Source organism: Cervus canadensis, chromosome 7, assembly GCF_019320065.1.
Source record: "Cervus canadensis isolate Bull #8, Minnesota chromosome 7, ASM1932006v1, whole genome shotgun sequence".
NCBI lineage: Eukaryota > Metazoa > Chordata > Mammalia > Artiodactyla > Cervidae > Cervus > Cervus canadensis.
The window spans coordinates 56,894,689-56,911,479 of NC_057392.1; the positions used below are offsets into that span (position 1 = coordinate 56,894,689).

The 16,791-nt window shown below is 42.1% G+C and overlaps 1 protein-coding gene across 3 annotated transcripts in view; it reads left to right on the top strand.

The window, feature by feature from the left end:
* The window catches only part of DGKG (diacylglycerol kinase gamma), a 211,674-nt gene extending 199,930 nt beyond the window's left edge, over window positions 1-11,744 (top strand). For all 3 annotated transcript variants that reach the window (XM_043473481.1, XM_043473483.1, XM_043473480.1), the window contains 2 exons: window positions 605-665; window positions 8,638-11,744. In XM_043473481.1, coding sequence (XP_043329416.1) covers window positions 605-665; window positions 8,638-8,736 — 160 coding nt within the window. In that variant the 3' untranslated portion in view covers window positions 8,737-11,744. The remainder of the gene's footprint in view (window positions 1-604; window positions 666-8,637) is intronic.
* The last annotated feature ends 5,047 nt before the right edge of the window (window positions 11,745-16,791 follow it).

The window sequence follows — 16,791 nt, forward strand, 5'->3', positions numbered from 1 at the left end:
AGCTCCACAGTCCATGCAACCATAATGTCTACTGTTGTTCAGGAGATAAAAGAGGGGATGGTTGAGGATTGGGGGCAAGGCAAGACACACTCAGACCTGAGCTGTACCTCGTATAAGTAGGAGACATTACCTCATTGACATTATGCAACTGCTCACTCAACATAGAACCCAGGCCTTTCCCTATTTCATAACCTTTACCCTTTCACAGTGGAGTTTTTGGCACCACGGGCAAGCCCTCTGGCTGGTTGTTTGCCTAGGGGTCCACTTAGATATTGTGCTGCCATACTTGTTGCCCACTTCTCCCCAGACTCCTGTGGACTTCACTGCTCACTCAGGGCCATGTTTTTCAAAATAGAGTCTGAGGACCAGAGCAACAGAGTTGTCCATAGTTCTTATGAAAACACAGACCCCTAGGCCTGACCCAGACCTGCCCCATTGGGACCCCTGATGTGAGCTCAGAAATCTGTTTTCAACAAGCCCCCCAGGAGTCTTCAGAACCACTCCTAGGTGGCTCCACTCTCCACTTCTGTTTCCCTGGTGAGGACACCCTTCATTCTCCAACTCCAAGAAGCCCACTGTGCTCTCTCTGTTCTCCGGTCTCCAGGACAAACAAGCTGCTGCCCATGCAAGTGGATGGAGAGCCCTGGATGCAGCCACCGTGCACGGTGAGTTTTGCCAATCTTTGAGATGAGGGTGAGAAGTTTTGTTGGGGATCCCTTCGGGGCACTGACTTAATATGAAATTCTGAGTCTCTGAGTTACACGGGCTTTGGGAAATCATTCAGCACAGCTTCTCTCCCACTTAGTTCATCCATCCATTCATTTACCTGCTGAGCTTTTATTGATTAGGTGCTATGAGCCAAGCCCTGGGAGGCACCAGTTCCAAAACCAAAGGAGACATAGACCTGTCTTCAAGGAGCTTATAGTTCTAGGTGAACTCTGAGGCTTCGTCTACAGTATTCTTGAGAGCCTCAGCTTGAACTGCTCTAGTGGCAAGGAACTTATGAACCCAAAAGGAAGACTGTTCCACTAATGAACAAACCTAATTACTAGAAAGGGCTTCCTTATGTGAAGCAAAATCTGCATGCTTGACCTTAGAATTCCACCTAGTTACTATGACCACCCGGGCTCCTGGGGAAGAATCCCCACAATGCACAGGCATGCTGCACCCGAGATGTACCCACAACCCTGAGGAATCACCTGAAAACTCCCCTAAAAGTGTAACCTCATGGGTTATCTATTGCCTTTATGGCATTTCTGTGACCTGTATTACCCAGCACCTAGAACTGTACTTGTTTTGTAATAGTTGCACAATAATATTTGTTGAAAGATGAGTAAAGAATTGAACAAATGAACAAACAAAAATAAAGGGAACAACCCCATTCCCTGCCTTACCAGTTTGTTAGAAGTTTGTTCTTAGAAACCCAACTAGACTGTCTATGGCGAAGAGAAACCACTGTCCTGGTGTTTAGAGCCCAGGGTGTTAACTGAAATATGATGTTAGCAACATCCTCAATACTGTTGTGAGTGTGCGAATCTCAAAAGACAGAACTTGTGTTTCTGAGCTTCCTCACTCTAGGGGAGTATTCAGATACCTTGAGAACCTGCTATTTGGAGCCCTTCAGAACATCAATTCATCTTCTATTAGAGAAAGGATTTTCATGAGACTGGGCCTGAATTCTGTTGGACCTGAATTGTAGGTTTATTTCTATAACTCTTTGCTCTGTGTAACTTTTACAAATTGCAAAGTTAGTCCCTAGAGACAAAGACTTTTTAAAATGGCATCTTTTATAAAAGATATCAAAAGTAGAACTTTTTCTGTAAAATCTTACCTCCATCTTTTGGTTTCTATGAAGTCTAAGAAAAGGATGAATACACTATACCAAAATCTAATAATATCTTACCGCCTTGTTCTAGTTGTGACGGATGGAGGGAATTTGTACTATTTATAATCTTGATGGAATTGAATTAAGAAAACTCTATCCAAAGTCCTCCTGTCTCCTAAAAGGAAAAAAGAAAAAGCTGGAAGAAAGCAAACCCTTGGCTACCTAGCTCAGTGATATCTAGAAACTGGACTGCCTTTCCTCCAGATCCAAATACTGGTTTTAAGATAGATAAATATTCCTCCTATCCCTGCTCTCTCTCCACGCCACCCTTCAGACATTACTACTTACTATGAAAAAAGTAATAAGTAAAACCCAATGATTTTATGGTGTACAGTCATATGTGAAGGTATGTTAGTCAGCTCAGGCTGCCCTAACAAAATACTACAGACTGGGTGGCGTAAACAGCATAGTTTCTCATAGATCTAGAGCCTCCAAGTCCAAGAGTAAGGTGTTGCTTTCTGGTGAGGCCTGTCTTCCTGACTTGCAGACAGAAGCTCTTTCACCATGTCCTCACATGGCCTTTTCTCCGTGTGCATTTACTCCTGATGTCTCTTCCTATTCTCATATGGACACAAGTCCTATTGGACTAGGGCCCCACCTTTATGATTCCGTTTAACATTATTTACCTCCTTAAAGGGAGGTTTAGTGGTTTAGTGGTAAAGAACCCAATGCTGGAGACACGGTTTTGATCCCTGGGTTGGGAAGATCCCTTGAAGAAGGAAATGGCAATTTCACTCCAATATTCTTGCCTGGAGAATCCCATGAACAGAGAAGCCTGGTGGGCTACAGTCCATGGGGTGACAAAGAGTCAGATATGACTGAGCATGCAAGCACCTCCTTAAAGGCCATATCTCCAAATGCAGTCACACTGGGGATTAGGGCTTCAACACAAGAATTTGGAAGGGGACACAATTCAGTCCATAGCAGAAGGTAACAGAAATACTTCTTAAACTTCCAAAAGTTTAAAACACCCTTTTTGAAACATTTTCCTGAATGAAGGCACTCAGTAACTGTGAATTGATTCAGAATTGAAGGCTTATTGATAGGACATCACAGCAACAGAAGAATGTTTGATAAAAATTAAAATCAGTTAAATTAGAAGGAAAGCTATGACAAATCTAGACAGACTATTAAAAAGCAGAGATATCACTTTGCTGACAAAGGTCCATATAGTCAAAGCTACGGTTTTTCCAGTAGTCATGCATGGATGTGAGAGTTGGACCATGAAGAAGGCTGAGTGTTTAACTGATGCTTTTGGACTGTGGTATTGGAGAAGACTCGAGAGTCCCTTGGACTGCAAGGAGATCCAACCAGTCAATCCTAAAGGAAATCAACCCTGAATATTCATTGGAAGGACTGATGCAGAAGCTGAAGCTCCAATACTTTGACCACCTGATATAAAGAGCCAACTCATTGGAAATAAGACCCTGCTTCTGGGAAAGGCTGAAGGTAAAAGGAGAATGGGGTGACAGAGGATGAGATGGTTAGATAGCATCACTGACTCAATGGACATGAGTTTGTACAAACTTCAGGAGATAGTGAAGGACAGGGAAGTCTGTCGTGCTGCAGCCTAATGGGGTTGTAAAGAGTCAGACATGATTGAGCGACTGAACAACAACAAATTAGAATGAAGAAAAAAACTGTTAAATATGATTATGCAACTAAATCCAAATGGCAAAAATCATTCTTTGAAAGAGAAGATAGTGTAAACATTTGTAACTTGGATCCCAAACCTAAAGTTATTTTCACCAAGACTGAAAGCATATGGGAGACATTGTTGAAGGAACAGTAAAAGTATGTTAAATTTGCTAATTGATAATTCACCTCACTTTGATAATTAAACAATGTAAATCTGAAGAAAAATTTAGTAACTAGATAATTACTACTGAACCTAAAAAACAGGGTTGACACCTTCTGAATCTGGGAGAATTTAAATTTTATGAACCCTATCAGTGTAGCACAAAAAAGAGAAAAACAAGCAAACATTTTAAATGTTTTGATTAAAATAAAAGAAGTTAGGACTAAATATATCGATAACAACAAAATACCATAAATGTGCTCATGTTCCCTATTAGAAAGACAAAACTCCCATATTGGGTTAAAATGCATTGATAACACTTCTTGTAAAGAGATATATCTAAAGCAAAAAGACATATCTTTTTATCTTATCCTTTATCAAGCATAGAGAAATTAAAAGTAAGATATGATAATTTGGGGCAAACTAACCTTCCAACATGCCAAAAGCATAAGGTGGAATAAAGAAGGTCGCTTTTAATGTAATAAAAATTACACTCAATTTTGAGATCTAATGGTCATAAAAATTTAGTTGTCTGATAATAGAATCAAAATTTATACTGTGAAAAACTGTATAGATGTAGTATATTCTGAAATATATATTTATATAAGAAACTTACAGAAAGACAGTTACTGAGAGGCTTTAAAATATTTGTTTCTGTCTTTGAGGTCAAGTTGTAAAAAAAAAAAAATAGATGACTTAAAACTTGGATTTTAAAAAAACAAGCTCAGAGGTACAGAGAACAGATAGTTTTTCAGAGGTGGGAGCAGGGAAGGCAAGGTAAGTGAAATGGGTGAATGGGGTAAAAATGTACAAACTTCCAGTTATAAAATAAATGAGTCCTGAAGATGTAATATACAGCAGAGTAACTATAGTTAATAATACTGTATTGCATATTAATGGGCTTGGTGTGTAGCAGGATGTTAATTCCCTTCCCTAAGGAAGTCTCCTTAATAGAAGTTTAGATAGAAAAATTACATGGTAATATGAATAGATGACCCAAAATACTCAATCACATTCAACATTTCTGATTTTTAAAGATTAGAAACTCTTGCAAAACTCAGATTAGGAAGATACTTCCTCAAAATAAAATGTCTCTTAAACCAATAACTAATACTTGATGTAAAACAGTAGTAGGATTCTCATTAAAATTGTGGATAAGACATATGCTAATGTTATTTGGACATTCTAACCAATGCAAAACACATGAAGCAGAAAAGAGGTTAGATAACTCTTTGGAAAAGACTCAAAACTGTCATTATTTGTAGGTAGTATATGTAAAAGAAATCTAATAAAATCAGCTGAAAACCTCATAGGTTAAATTATTTCAGTGAAGCTATATAGAAAGAGACAAAAGTTAACAGCTTTTGTATATACAAGCAATAACCAGTCAGAAGAACATAATAGAAAAAAGCTGAAATATTATATGGCAACAAACAAAAACAAAATACCAAGACAAATTGTGAAAAATAGATGAAGAAGGCTGCAAGACTTACTTAATATTTTTTTAAAGATTTGAAATTAGACACATCCCATGTTTCTAAAAGGGACCCCCCAAACAAAATTCCAATGCAATTTTTTAACTTGACAAAACAATGCCATTGCTAAGGCATTTTATAAAAGAGCTGTGAAGAACTTCCCACAAGATATTAAAATAGTTATATAGCTACAATAATTGGCCCAATGTTGGATAGGTAAATCAATAATACAGAAGAGAGTGCTAAGAAACTCTAGTGTATATCAAAGGTAGTGAAGGAAAAAAGAAAGATCATAAACTAATTTGAAAGTAATGGACTGTTTAACATATGTTAGCCAAGAAATTGCCTGTTTGAGAAAATGCCATTATACAATCCAGACATCCACATCCATGGGCGTCACATCCTGGATGCAACCGACCTTGAATAGAAAATATTCAGGAAAAAAAATTCCAGAAAGTTCCAAAAAGCAAAACTAGAATTTGCTCTGTGCTGGGAACTATTTAAATAACATTAACATTGTATTTACAACTATTTACATAGCATTTACATTGCATTAGGTATTATAAGTAATCTAGAGATGACTTAAAGGATACAGGATGTGCATAGGTTATGCACAAATACTATACCGATCCTACATAAAGGACTTGTATAAAACCAGCATCCGTGGATTTTGGTATCCCCAGGGGTCCTAGAACCAATTCCTTATGGATACCAAGGGATGTCTATATACTAACCTCTCACCTCTGTAGTACTAGAATCCACAAACCTCGTCAAAACCTCACATTACCCAGCATCTCCAAACTCCTACCTTATCAAGACATTTCTCAAAACTGCTAAAAACCCAAATGGGAGGGATTTGAGTTTCACTTCCTCCTCTTTGCCCAGGAGGTGCTAACAAGCAAATAAATTGGTCAGCTAGAGGGAGAAAAAGGAGAAGCAAAGGTCTTCTATGGTCTTAAAAAAATGGGCTCCATCAGCGGGAAATGTAAGCAGTGCACCAGCTGTCGCTCTGCCCCAAGCACGTCCAGCTCCACTGACAGGATAGCCCTCGTTCTTCTTGGCTGGGCTAACTAGTCAGTACTTCCATAGCAGGTACCAGTCCTATGCTTTCTCAGGGAATGCCAAGGTGAATACGATGAATTTCTCTTTCCCCTCAGAGAGTGAGAAAAGACTTTACCACAATGAAATGTGCCACAAATCATCAGCGGGGGCTAAATTGCATGCCACAGATAACTACTATCAGGGCCCCCTGTCATCTGCATCTCACTTCCCTGAATTCTGAGATAAAGACGATGCCCATAATCTGGCACGGAATGCAAAATGATGCTTGAAGTGTCCTTGGTGTGCTCCCCTGGGGACCACCCCAAAACAGTGAGACTTACTACTCGCCTCCTACATCTCCAGGCTGGTGGAAACCAACCTAACAGTCATTTCAAGCTTCCTTCCCACAGGTTAAGCTCTTTCTCCACAGCGTCTTTTGGTCCCATCTTTTTCTTTTCATAACCTGGGGCCTTATAAATTTAAATCCAGCTTGCAGTAGAACTTCTTAGGCATACTCTCCCCAACTCCAGCTCATCCTGACAACAGCTATTGAATAATTCCTTTCAAGCTTTTTTTTTTTTCCTAGTGAATTCTCCAGCTTAAAAAGTTGTCCTGGTTCCCATTACCTCATATTAAACCCAGTCTCTGCCACCTCCCCTGTAAAGCCCTACCCCAGCCGCCCCTCCTGTGTCCCTGATTTCACTTCTCATCCTGTGGTCCACACTCAACCAGTTGGTATGTAGCCCCTCAACCTAGTGCTTTCCCTTTCTCTCTCACCAATACATCTTCTTCCCTTCCTTTCAGATCTTAAAATGCTTCCTCAGTTGCTGCATTCAGATTCTTCTCATTCCTTACCGAACCTTCTTTTTGACACCACTTGGTTTATCCTACATTCATTTAAACATGTTGATGAGTCTGTCTCTTCAAGAGCTCTTCCGTTGTTCTCTAGGATCACACACTGTCGTTTGAACAGGTGGTAAAAACCGTTGAGAGTAGGTTCATAGACTGTTTCTTCTTGATAGTTTTTTTTCTTCTTGATAGTTTTTTAAATTAATTTTTATTAGAGTACAGTATAGCTTTCCGGTGTTGTACAACTTTACAGTGTTGTACTGCAAAGTGAATCAGCCATGTGTATACACACACTCCCTCTTTTTTGGATTTCCTTCCCATTTAGGTCACCACAGAGCACTTAGTAGAGTTCCCTATGCTAGACAATAGGTTCTCATTAGTTATCTATTTTATACACAGTAGTGTATATATATGCCCGTCCCAATCTCCCAATTCATCATAACCCCTCCCTTTTCCCTCTTGGTGTCCAGATTCTGTTTGACATACATCTTTCTCCTTCTCCGATATAAGGTAAGTCTTTAATTGGTGCATTCCATTGTTTACACTGGGTTTTCACTGACTGTCATTTCATCTTCACAACAACTTTGTGAGGAAACTAGAACAAATGTTACTATCATTTTACAGTTCAGCAGGCACTGATTTTGAAGGTTAAATGATTTGTCCAAAAGTTCACAGCAAAGAAGGGGGAGTTCTAAGACCCAAATCCAGGTCTTTGTTTCCTAATTGCCTCTTGTTCCCACATCATCTTCCTATTTGATAAATGTTGATAGACTGAGAGTGCAAGTATCAATGTATCAGTGTCACTAGGCCACATTCAAATAGGTACCAAGCATTTTGAAGCCACGCCATAAAGGTAAGGTTGGCAAGAAAGAGAAAAAAAGACTTCACCAGTGTCTTTTACTTCCAATTGCAAATTTCAAGTTTGCAGGAGAAAACACTCATTAAACCTAAAAGTAAAAAAAAAAAAGAAAGCTTTTATAAGAAAGTTGGGTCTCCCCTAGAAGACTAAGAAAAGAGGAAATGCCTAAGACTCACTTTTAAACTATCCACATGAGTGGCGATTGGTTCAGAGGTCAAATTCAAGATCCTAGGTCAGTTCAGAGTTCCTGGTTTATGTCTCTGTATGCTTGGGCAGGAACGGCCAGGAACAGGGGAGACTGGGAACTGGAAAAGCAGGACTCTGGCCATTCTGCCCCTCTCTGTGCAACCTTAGGCTAATCTGAGGCTCAGCAGAGCCTTGGGGGTCTCCATTCCTTTATCTGTCCTACAGAGGGCTTGACTGAGATGGTCCCTGAGGTCTCCTCTGGCTGTGACATTCTGAGTCTATGAATAGCAAGGACATGGGACAGGTGCGAGCTGATCGCCACGTGGGAAGCTCACACCTGTCTCTCTCCAGCGTTTCCGCCCCTTGCTTCCAGCACCATTCAGGGTCCAGTTGCCAATTGTGAAGCTGTTCAAGGACAGTCGTCCTTCTGCGTGGGGCTCCTTCCAGCTCGAAGCTGGCCTCCCTTCCTCTCTCTGCAAGTCACTCTCCCATAGGCTCCTGGGGTTTGCAGGCCACTAATTCATTTCTCCCTCTTTGCTTTTAGATTAAAATTACTCACAAGAACCAAGCGCCTATGATGATGGGGCCCCCTCAGAAGAGCAGCTTCTTTTCGCTGAGGAGGAAGAGCCGTTCAAAGGACTAGACACTGTGCCCAACGCCAGTTCAACCAAGAGAGAAGACAAGAAACTGAAACACACGCACACATCCACATGCACACACACAGACACCAAACTCTTCTCCAGCCAATGGAAGCCAAGCCACCCTTCAGGAAGAAAGCTTCATCCATTCTGTTTCAACCGTGGATGCATCCCCACAGAGCCAGTGCCGGCGGGACATTTTGAATGGACTTGGGATTCTCCAGGGTGTGGCTGGCTCGTGCAGCAAGCTTCACTTTCCCAGAAGGCCTTGAGTGGGACTTTCTGAGACTGAAGGAGAAACCCCCCTTTTTTTCCACCAGCCCTGCAAGTTTCCTCACAGCCGCTTGCAAGGAGCAGGCTGCAGGTTTCCTGCCTATGCTGAGGTCGGATGTGGCCAAGAAAAAGAGCCCGTGTTCCAGAAAACTCACACAAAGGTCCCTCTGTGCGGAGACAGGACGGCCTCGGACTCTCAGAGCGCAGCCCTTGGCAGGGCTTGGCACCTGCACGCTGGTCTCTCACTTGTCCTTCAGGCTTCTCCCTGAACTAGCTGAGGAGGCAGAAAGGCTGTGGAAAGCTGTGTTTCCCTTCTTGGTTCTGCATATTGTCAGTGGGCACTAGTGGTTCTCCCGAAGCCTTCTGCTGGCTGTGTGCTTGTTTAGAGCCGGCTCCAAGAGCCCGCAGAGCTGCGTGCACAGCACACCTTAGATGTGGTATTTATTTTCTTAGTTCTGTGAACACCTGGGAGGGAAAGCAGAGAACCTGGGATTTATTTTTTAAATCGGTGTCATAATATTGTGTAAAAAGGGAAGAGGAAAAAAAAAAAAAACACCCCCAGCTTCTTTCTTTTTCAAGCCAAAGCGTGTTTCCTGTTTGAGTTCCAAGGCCTGGTGGCAGACTATTCCTGAAGGCAAAGATGGGAGGGAAGGGCCTTTCACTGAGGAGACCAGGAGACAAGCCTTCAGGCGTTTCCCTCCTGCCTCTTTGCACTTGCCACTCCCAAAGCACGACCTGAAGACCCTTCTGCAGGTCTTTGGTGTGTGTATATATATGTAGCATATATATATTTATATATATATTTATTTACTGATGGATTTTTCCTAATTGAAAAAAAAAATGCAGTATAAGAATTGAAAGTGGGAAAGAAAAAGAAATGCTTGTTTCTGCCATTTCATTGTCAAGACACATTTCTCCCTGGTGGTCATAGGATTCAAGGGAAATTGAAGTATCTCCTTATAAAGAGACTGAGAATTTCTCTTCTCAAAACAACTATGAAAGCTATGGGGGTCAGGATTTACTTTCTCATTTGTCAAATAAGGAAACTGAGTCCTGGAAAAGTTAAGAAACTTGTCCGTGGTATCTTGGCTAAAATGGTTTGGGACTCGGTGCCACTAAAAAGATACTTAGTAGAGAAAAGAACCTACACATCTTGGAATAGGGTCATTTCTGGTCACTGAGAAGTGATTCCATTTAGATCCAGGTTGCCAGGGAGGAATCAACACGTGGTACACATGTGGACGGGACAAGCCCATGTGAGAAAATGAGGGCCTCCCCCATGCTTGCTGGAGACTCTCTCAAGTCTGAGCTGGTCAGCGTGTGCATGCATGCTCAGTCGTGTCAGACTCTTTATGACCCCACGGACTGTAGCCCACCAGGGTCCTCTGTCCATGGGATTTTCCAGGCCAGAATTCTGGAGTGGGTTGCCATGCCCTCCTCTAGGAGATCTTCCTGACCCAGGGATCAAACCCACATCTCCCGCACCTCCTGCATTGGCAGGCAGATTCTTTACTGCTTAACCACTGGGGAAGCCCTGACCTGGTCAGTAGACAGATTAAACTCTCCACGTGTCACGTCATCATAGTCCCTAAATCTGGAAACACTCCTGGCTGCAGGGATGACCTCAGCATAGAGGCACAAGGAGGACAAAGGCACCTTCAGCCAGAAACTGCCAGCCAGTGACCAGAGGGGTCTCTGCAGAGCTCAGAGGGCGTCATTCCACTGGCACCAGCATCACTGCCTTCCCCAAGGGCAAGCCTGAGGAGAGCTTCATTGGTAGAAAGAAATGTTCACCTTGTCCCCTATCCCCTCTGAGATTTCTAAAAACCAAACCTGGAGCCACTTGGCATCACCCCACTAAACTCCCTCTCATCTCCTCGCACTGGGTCAGGAACTTTGTGCAAGGAAGGGAAAGTTAAGATTATATGTACAAACTGTTCGTAACTCTGAAGGAAGCATCATCTAGGACCGCCTCAGATAAGAGATCTAGAACCATCTTGTTCAACCTAACAGCACGGAACACCAGACAAAGGGAAACCCCTGAAGATTGTCCTGAATGATGGGCTCCTTGGGATGGGACCAACAAGCTCCAGAATGACAGCGGGTGCTCTCTTGGAAGCAACTTGCTTCTGAAATGAAGGCAGGTTCAGTTTGGAGGTCACTGATTGTAAGACATTTATAGAAGTTATTACATGTGCTTCAGCCCCAGCACCCCAAGATTGAGGCTGTTGAGATGCTGCACTGTTGTCAACAGATGAGACTGATCTTCAGAGATTCACCCATCAGACACTGGCCCTGCCTGCCCACTCGGGTGCACAGGACTGGCAATGTTGCTTGAGAGACACGTCCCACGTCCTCCTTAAAACCACAGAGTATAACAAATGTTGGTGGAATTGTACTTTCAATTTTGTAACCTAAGTCTAGTGATGTTGTTTAATCTGACTTTGCAACTCATCTTTTAACTAGTGGGACTGTGGTTTCCAACTGTGGAGTACCTCATCATAGTGCTCTTCACAGCAACCCCTGAGGTTGACAGAGAAGGTATTATTAACCCCATCTAAATAATGAGGAAAACAAGACTTCATATAACTTAGTGACTTCTCAAAATTAGGCAGTCAGGGGGAAATCCTCCCTTATTCCTCATCTTATCTGATTCTGACCATGCACAGACATGTTCTCCACCTGCCCCCACACACTTCTATCCCTCTGGCAATAAAAATGAAACAGGAAATCTTCAATACATTCTGTGTCTCTGGACTAATGGATGAGGTGTTGCATCTCATTATAACTTGGTCTTTGTAGATTTCCTCCAGTGAGTTGAAAATGGAGATAGATTTGGTAGAACGATTATATTTCAGGTCAGAGACCAGCTCCTCTCAAGAGAGTTCTTTCCACAGATGGAAAAGATATGTTGAAATTGCCAAATAAATTAGGAAATACTTGGCAGAATCTGGAAGAGCCTCCAGACTGGCGTTACATAACATGCATATACATTATACATATGCACATTATATAAGGTGACATAGTACTTAATGTGCTGTATATATTATGTAAATTACATATTTGTGAGTAATCACGATAAATATAGAGACCCACTAATCACTTTTTACACATACCCAGTGACAGATTAGGAAGTTGCCTTGCCAGAGAGTCTTAAAACTTACTCTCTCCTGCTGCTTTGGTTCCAACTCCTGCCAAAAATAATTGCATCAACTTTTCCCATCTCTAGCCCCCTCTTCTCTTGGCCAAAACCCTTAGTTACCTCCTGTCCTAGCTAGGCTGCATCTTCCATGGAACACTACCATGACTGGGATCCATAAAAATAGATTCTGGGGATGGGATGGGTCTAGACCCCCAGATCCCCTGTGTCGATGTTCCCAGGTAGGTGGATGCCTAGTGCTGATATTAAAGGGAGAGGTGAGGAGAGAGAGGAAGAATCTACCAACCATCCAAGGAAGGAAACCGTGTTCCTTGGCCACCAGTTCCAGGATCTGACCATCAATCAGGAAGTTATTTCCAAAGTCTAGTCTAAGTTTCTGCAGCACATCTGAAACCATAATTTCCTAAAATGTGTTTCACACAATACTGGTATCTATGCTTCACACACAAACAGTTCTGTGATCAAGTACTAGATCCCCTTCTAGAAGAAAGAAGGGGATTTATTTGTCAACATCTGTAAGTTAGAAACTTGCCCTAACCCCACCATTTCTTCTTTTTGTTCTCTGGGGATATGGGAACATGTAAGTTACCATCCTCTGCAATATTCCATAAAGTACTTTTCCAGGACAAGGAGTCTCTACTCTTAAGACACTCTAGTTTCTTCTGTGATTGTTTAACTACTTTTATTGTTCCCATCTGCATGTCTTCAAGCAAGAATCAAGGTTCTGGCCTCTTTGTTTCCTGAATGGAGAAGGGATTGGGGAAAAATTAAGGGAAAAACATGATAAAGGTCAGACATTGTTGGTCCAGAGGAGTGAAGGAGGTCTGAAGAACACAGTTGTGGGAAGAGTCAATGTTTATTCAATTTAATGACCACTTTTGAAGCTAGCTGGCAAAACATGCAAAGAGCTGTTTGGTCAGAAATTGAACCACCACCTGTTCTTATAGAAAGAACCTTGACCTAGTTGGGGAGGAACAAGTAGCGATTGATCTACCTTGTTGAAAAGCTATTGAAACTATTGTTATAGGCATCAATGTTAAATCAATAGGTCTGTTACTTTCTTTTGAGGAGCAAACCTCAGTGTCCATCCTTTTCTGAAAGAGTGAAAAACGACTCCCAGAGAGATTTCTGGATCAGTGGGTACTGACCAATTAGACCACACTTGTACATGGTGAGACTGACCAAAATTGCTGGGGCCTTCAAGGGCAACTAGTGGTGGTGGTGATCTTTCCTCAGCAGTTCTGTGTTAAAGGAAAGAGTTACAATGTTACGCCCAAAAGAGAGCTTGCATTTCTGTTGGTGTTCCTATTAGCAGTTTGGAAATCTCTTAGTCATGAATACCAGACCTGCATCCAACTTGGAATAAATAGCAAGAAAAAAAAAACTATCCCATCTCAAATACCAATCCAGTTTTGCATAAAACAGGTGAATAGAATTGTGTAGAATTTCACATGAGACCATGGTTTTTAGCTCACTTTAATGTTCCACCATACTCAAATACATCTTTTAACTTTCTACTATAGGGAGAAAACAGGAAAGGGAATTCTCATTTATGGCTTGCTTGATGAAAGTGGAACTGTTAGTCACTCAGTCGTGTCTGACTCTTTGCAACCCTATGGACTATAGCCTGTCAGGCTCTTCTATCCATGGAATTCTCCAGGCAAGAATACTGGAGTGGGTAGCCATTCCCTTCTCCAGGGGATCTTCACAACCCAGGGATTGAACCTGAGTCTCTTGCATTGCAGACAGATTTCTTTTACCATCTGAGTCACCAGGGAAGAGGCACTATGTCAAGGCCTTTTCATGTGCTATCCTATTTAATCCTCAGAACAGCCCATGATCTGGGCATTTTGCTCCTTTCACAAATAAAGGAGTTAGTACATAGAAAGATAAAGTACCTTGTTCAAGGTCAAACAGATACAAGTGGTAGAGCAAAGGCTTGACATGAGTCTGACTTATATCAACGTTCATGCTTTTTCTACTGTGTTTTAGTGTCTTTAACCTTTTTATCTATTTCCAGCTCTACCATCGTCCTGGGTGAGATTACACAGATAGTTGATGCTCTATCTGGTCAACCTCTGTATGGCCATCTGCTCGTATTTCTACTGAAGAGCTTCTAGCACTTGCTCATATTGAAACTCAGCAGCCTCTGTGGGCAAATAGAATCCAAAGCCTCACCCTTGCAATCAAACTGGCAGCCATCCCTTAATCCTCAGTGTTTCAAATTCCAGCTGAATGAGAATTGTTTCCCAACGCCCGCCTAATAGATTTTTCTATTCAGTGCTGAATGAGAGAGCAGCAAGCGGCTTTCTCAGACTCAAATGCTATGGTCAGCAGTGACTGGCCTGCACAGGGAAGGAGAGCTAGGGTTGTGGAAGGGAGCCTCCAGCAAGAAGGCTCTGCATGTGATCATCATTAGTGATAGGCGTGGGCTGGGCCATCTGTGTTCCACAGAAGAACAGAATGGCAGACTGCCTTTCAGATGCCAAAAGATGCTATCTAATGGCAAGATCCAGGGAGCTCAAAAAGCAGAGAGGCATTTTCCTCCTGGGCATCTCTGTGGGAAACCAGGGACACACAGAAAACCAAGGGGTTTTGGAAACTAGCAGCTTAACTTGTGGGGCATTTTGCCCTTGCTACCACTTCACCCTTCATGTCCATGGTGCAAGACAAGGAGACTCTCAGTCTCATCTGCTAAGTAAACTCCCTTACATGGATCCCAAGCTGAACCATTATCCTGGAATCTGTAGATGCAATGGCAGATGCATTATAGCAAGGCACCAGGATTTGGAATTAAGCCTCCAAGTCTCCCAGGGGTCAGGAAACACTACAGGTAGAAGAGAACATTTAATTGGATGCTCAATGAAGATTCTAGGGGAATAATCAGAAAATTTGGAAGACTTGTCTAAATGGATCAAATTAAAAAATGCAGTTTGGAAGCAAAGAGGATAACAACTAACCCTATATCAAGCACGCAACAGGTAATAAGCAAATATTTACTAAATGAATGAATATTCAAAGTGGTATCTGTCCTTCTACCCTGGAATGGGTAGGGGAGGAGGGATGGGGGTAGAGGGGATGAAAGCTTCTTAACTAACAACTCGGGAACTTGAAACCACAGGATGTAGAGGGAGCTCATGGGGGCCTTTAACTACTCAGACATCTGTTGAGTGATGGATACAGCTAAATATGGATCATCAAAGGGCTTTCTAGGTCACATGGAGGGCAGCTTCATGATTCAGAAATATAAAATTCAACTTGGACAAAAAGAACTGTTTGCAATCTATTTCTTAGAGATCAGGTCTGAACTGACAAAACCAAAGGGACAGTGCAGAAGTGGAATTACTACAGAGTAAGAGATCAGCATAATAAGATAGAGACTCATGAGATGAAAAGAGAATTCATAGGATAGAGAAGAGATGGATTTTTAGCAGGTTTATTTGGGCAAGGGAGATGAGCCTGGACAAAATGGAAGAAAGGGTTCCCTTCTAAAAATGTAAGAAAGAACTGAGAAATTAAAAAAGCTTAACATTGAGTTCATGGTAAAACAGAAATATCTAGGCATTGACATCTATTAAATAACAACGACCATTAATTGTCCAGTCCAAAGCCTATAGCTTTTGTGACCACTTTCAAACTTCACGAGAACCTTTTGAGGTGAGGGCTATATGGTTCCCCACTTCTAGTTCCCCAGATTCCAGAAAGTCTGCCTTTGCTGTTGAGGGACTAAACAACAGTACTTTCAAAGTCATGAACTTTATAATTTTTGTCTTTTTTTTTTTTTTAATGTATATTATGGGAGTGGGTCTGGTAAGATCTTTCTATTGTTTGTTCTAATCTTGTTAATTTAAGATTGTGGGAGTGGGTCTGAAAAAAGTATATAAGGCCTTGGAAAGACTAGCTATTGGGGCATTCATTCTCTGTTCCTCCTTCTGATGTCTATGTCAGAAGCTTTCTCTGTCCCTTTTCTTACTTTAATAAAACTCTGCTACACACACACACACACACACACACACACACAAACTGGTACCAGTTGGCTACCAGAAAATGGCATGACGTGACCTGCAAGAAAAAAATTTTTCTGGTGAATATTTCTTCTCTCCCCCACAACACTGAGGTAAAAAGATTGAGAACTAGACAAACGAGGAGACTGAGAAACAGCAAATCCCATGAGGCAGATCTGGGATTCAGGTCTGTCAGGATCTGCCTTTCAGAGTCCATGTTCGTGGCTGCAGTGCCCTGGCTGAGGCCACTGAGCTTCAAGCATGGTGACAGGGATTTACTATTCCCAAACCCACCCGTGTGCATGGTCGCTTCTGTCTCAAACTTGAAATCCAAGTCCCTCCCCTTCCACAGAGCTGGAGTGGGAAACAGCCTTCAGCATTGGCTTGGGTGCAATGGCACGCTTGGAAGAGCAGGTCTGGACTCAGCAAGTCCATGCATGCTTTGCCCACCTCCTTTCCTAGGCCCTTGCTCCGAGGCACGAGGGGAACCTCCTCAAACACCACTCAGAGAGCAGAGCGCCAACGTGAACACCTGGTGAAGAACTCAGCCAGATCAGAGTACTCGGCAGGATATTAAAGATCATATTAAAAAAACACACTGAGAAACCACATCAAAGGTCCAG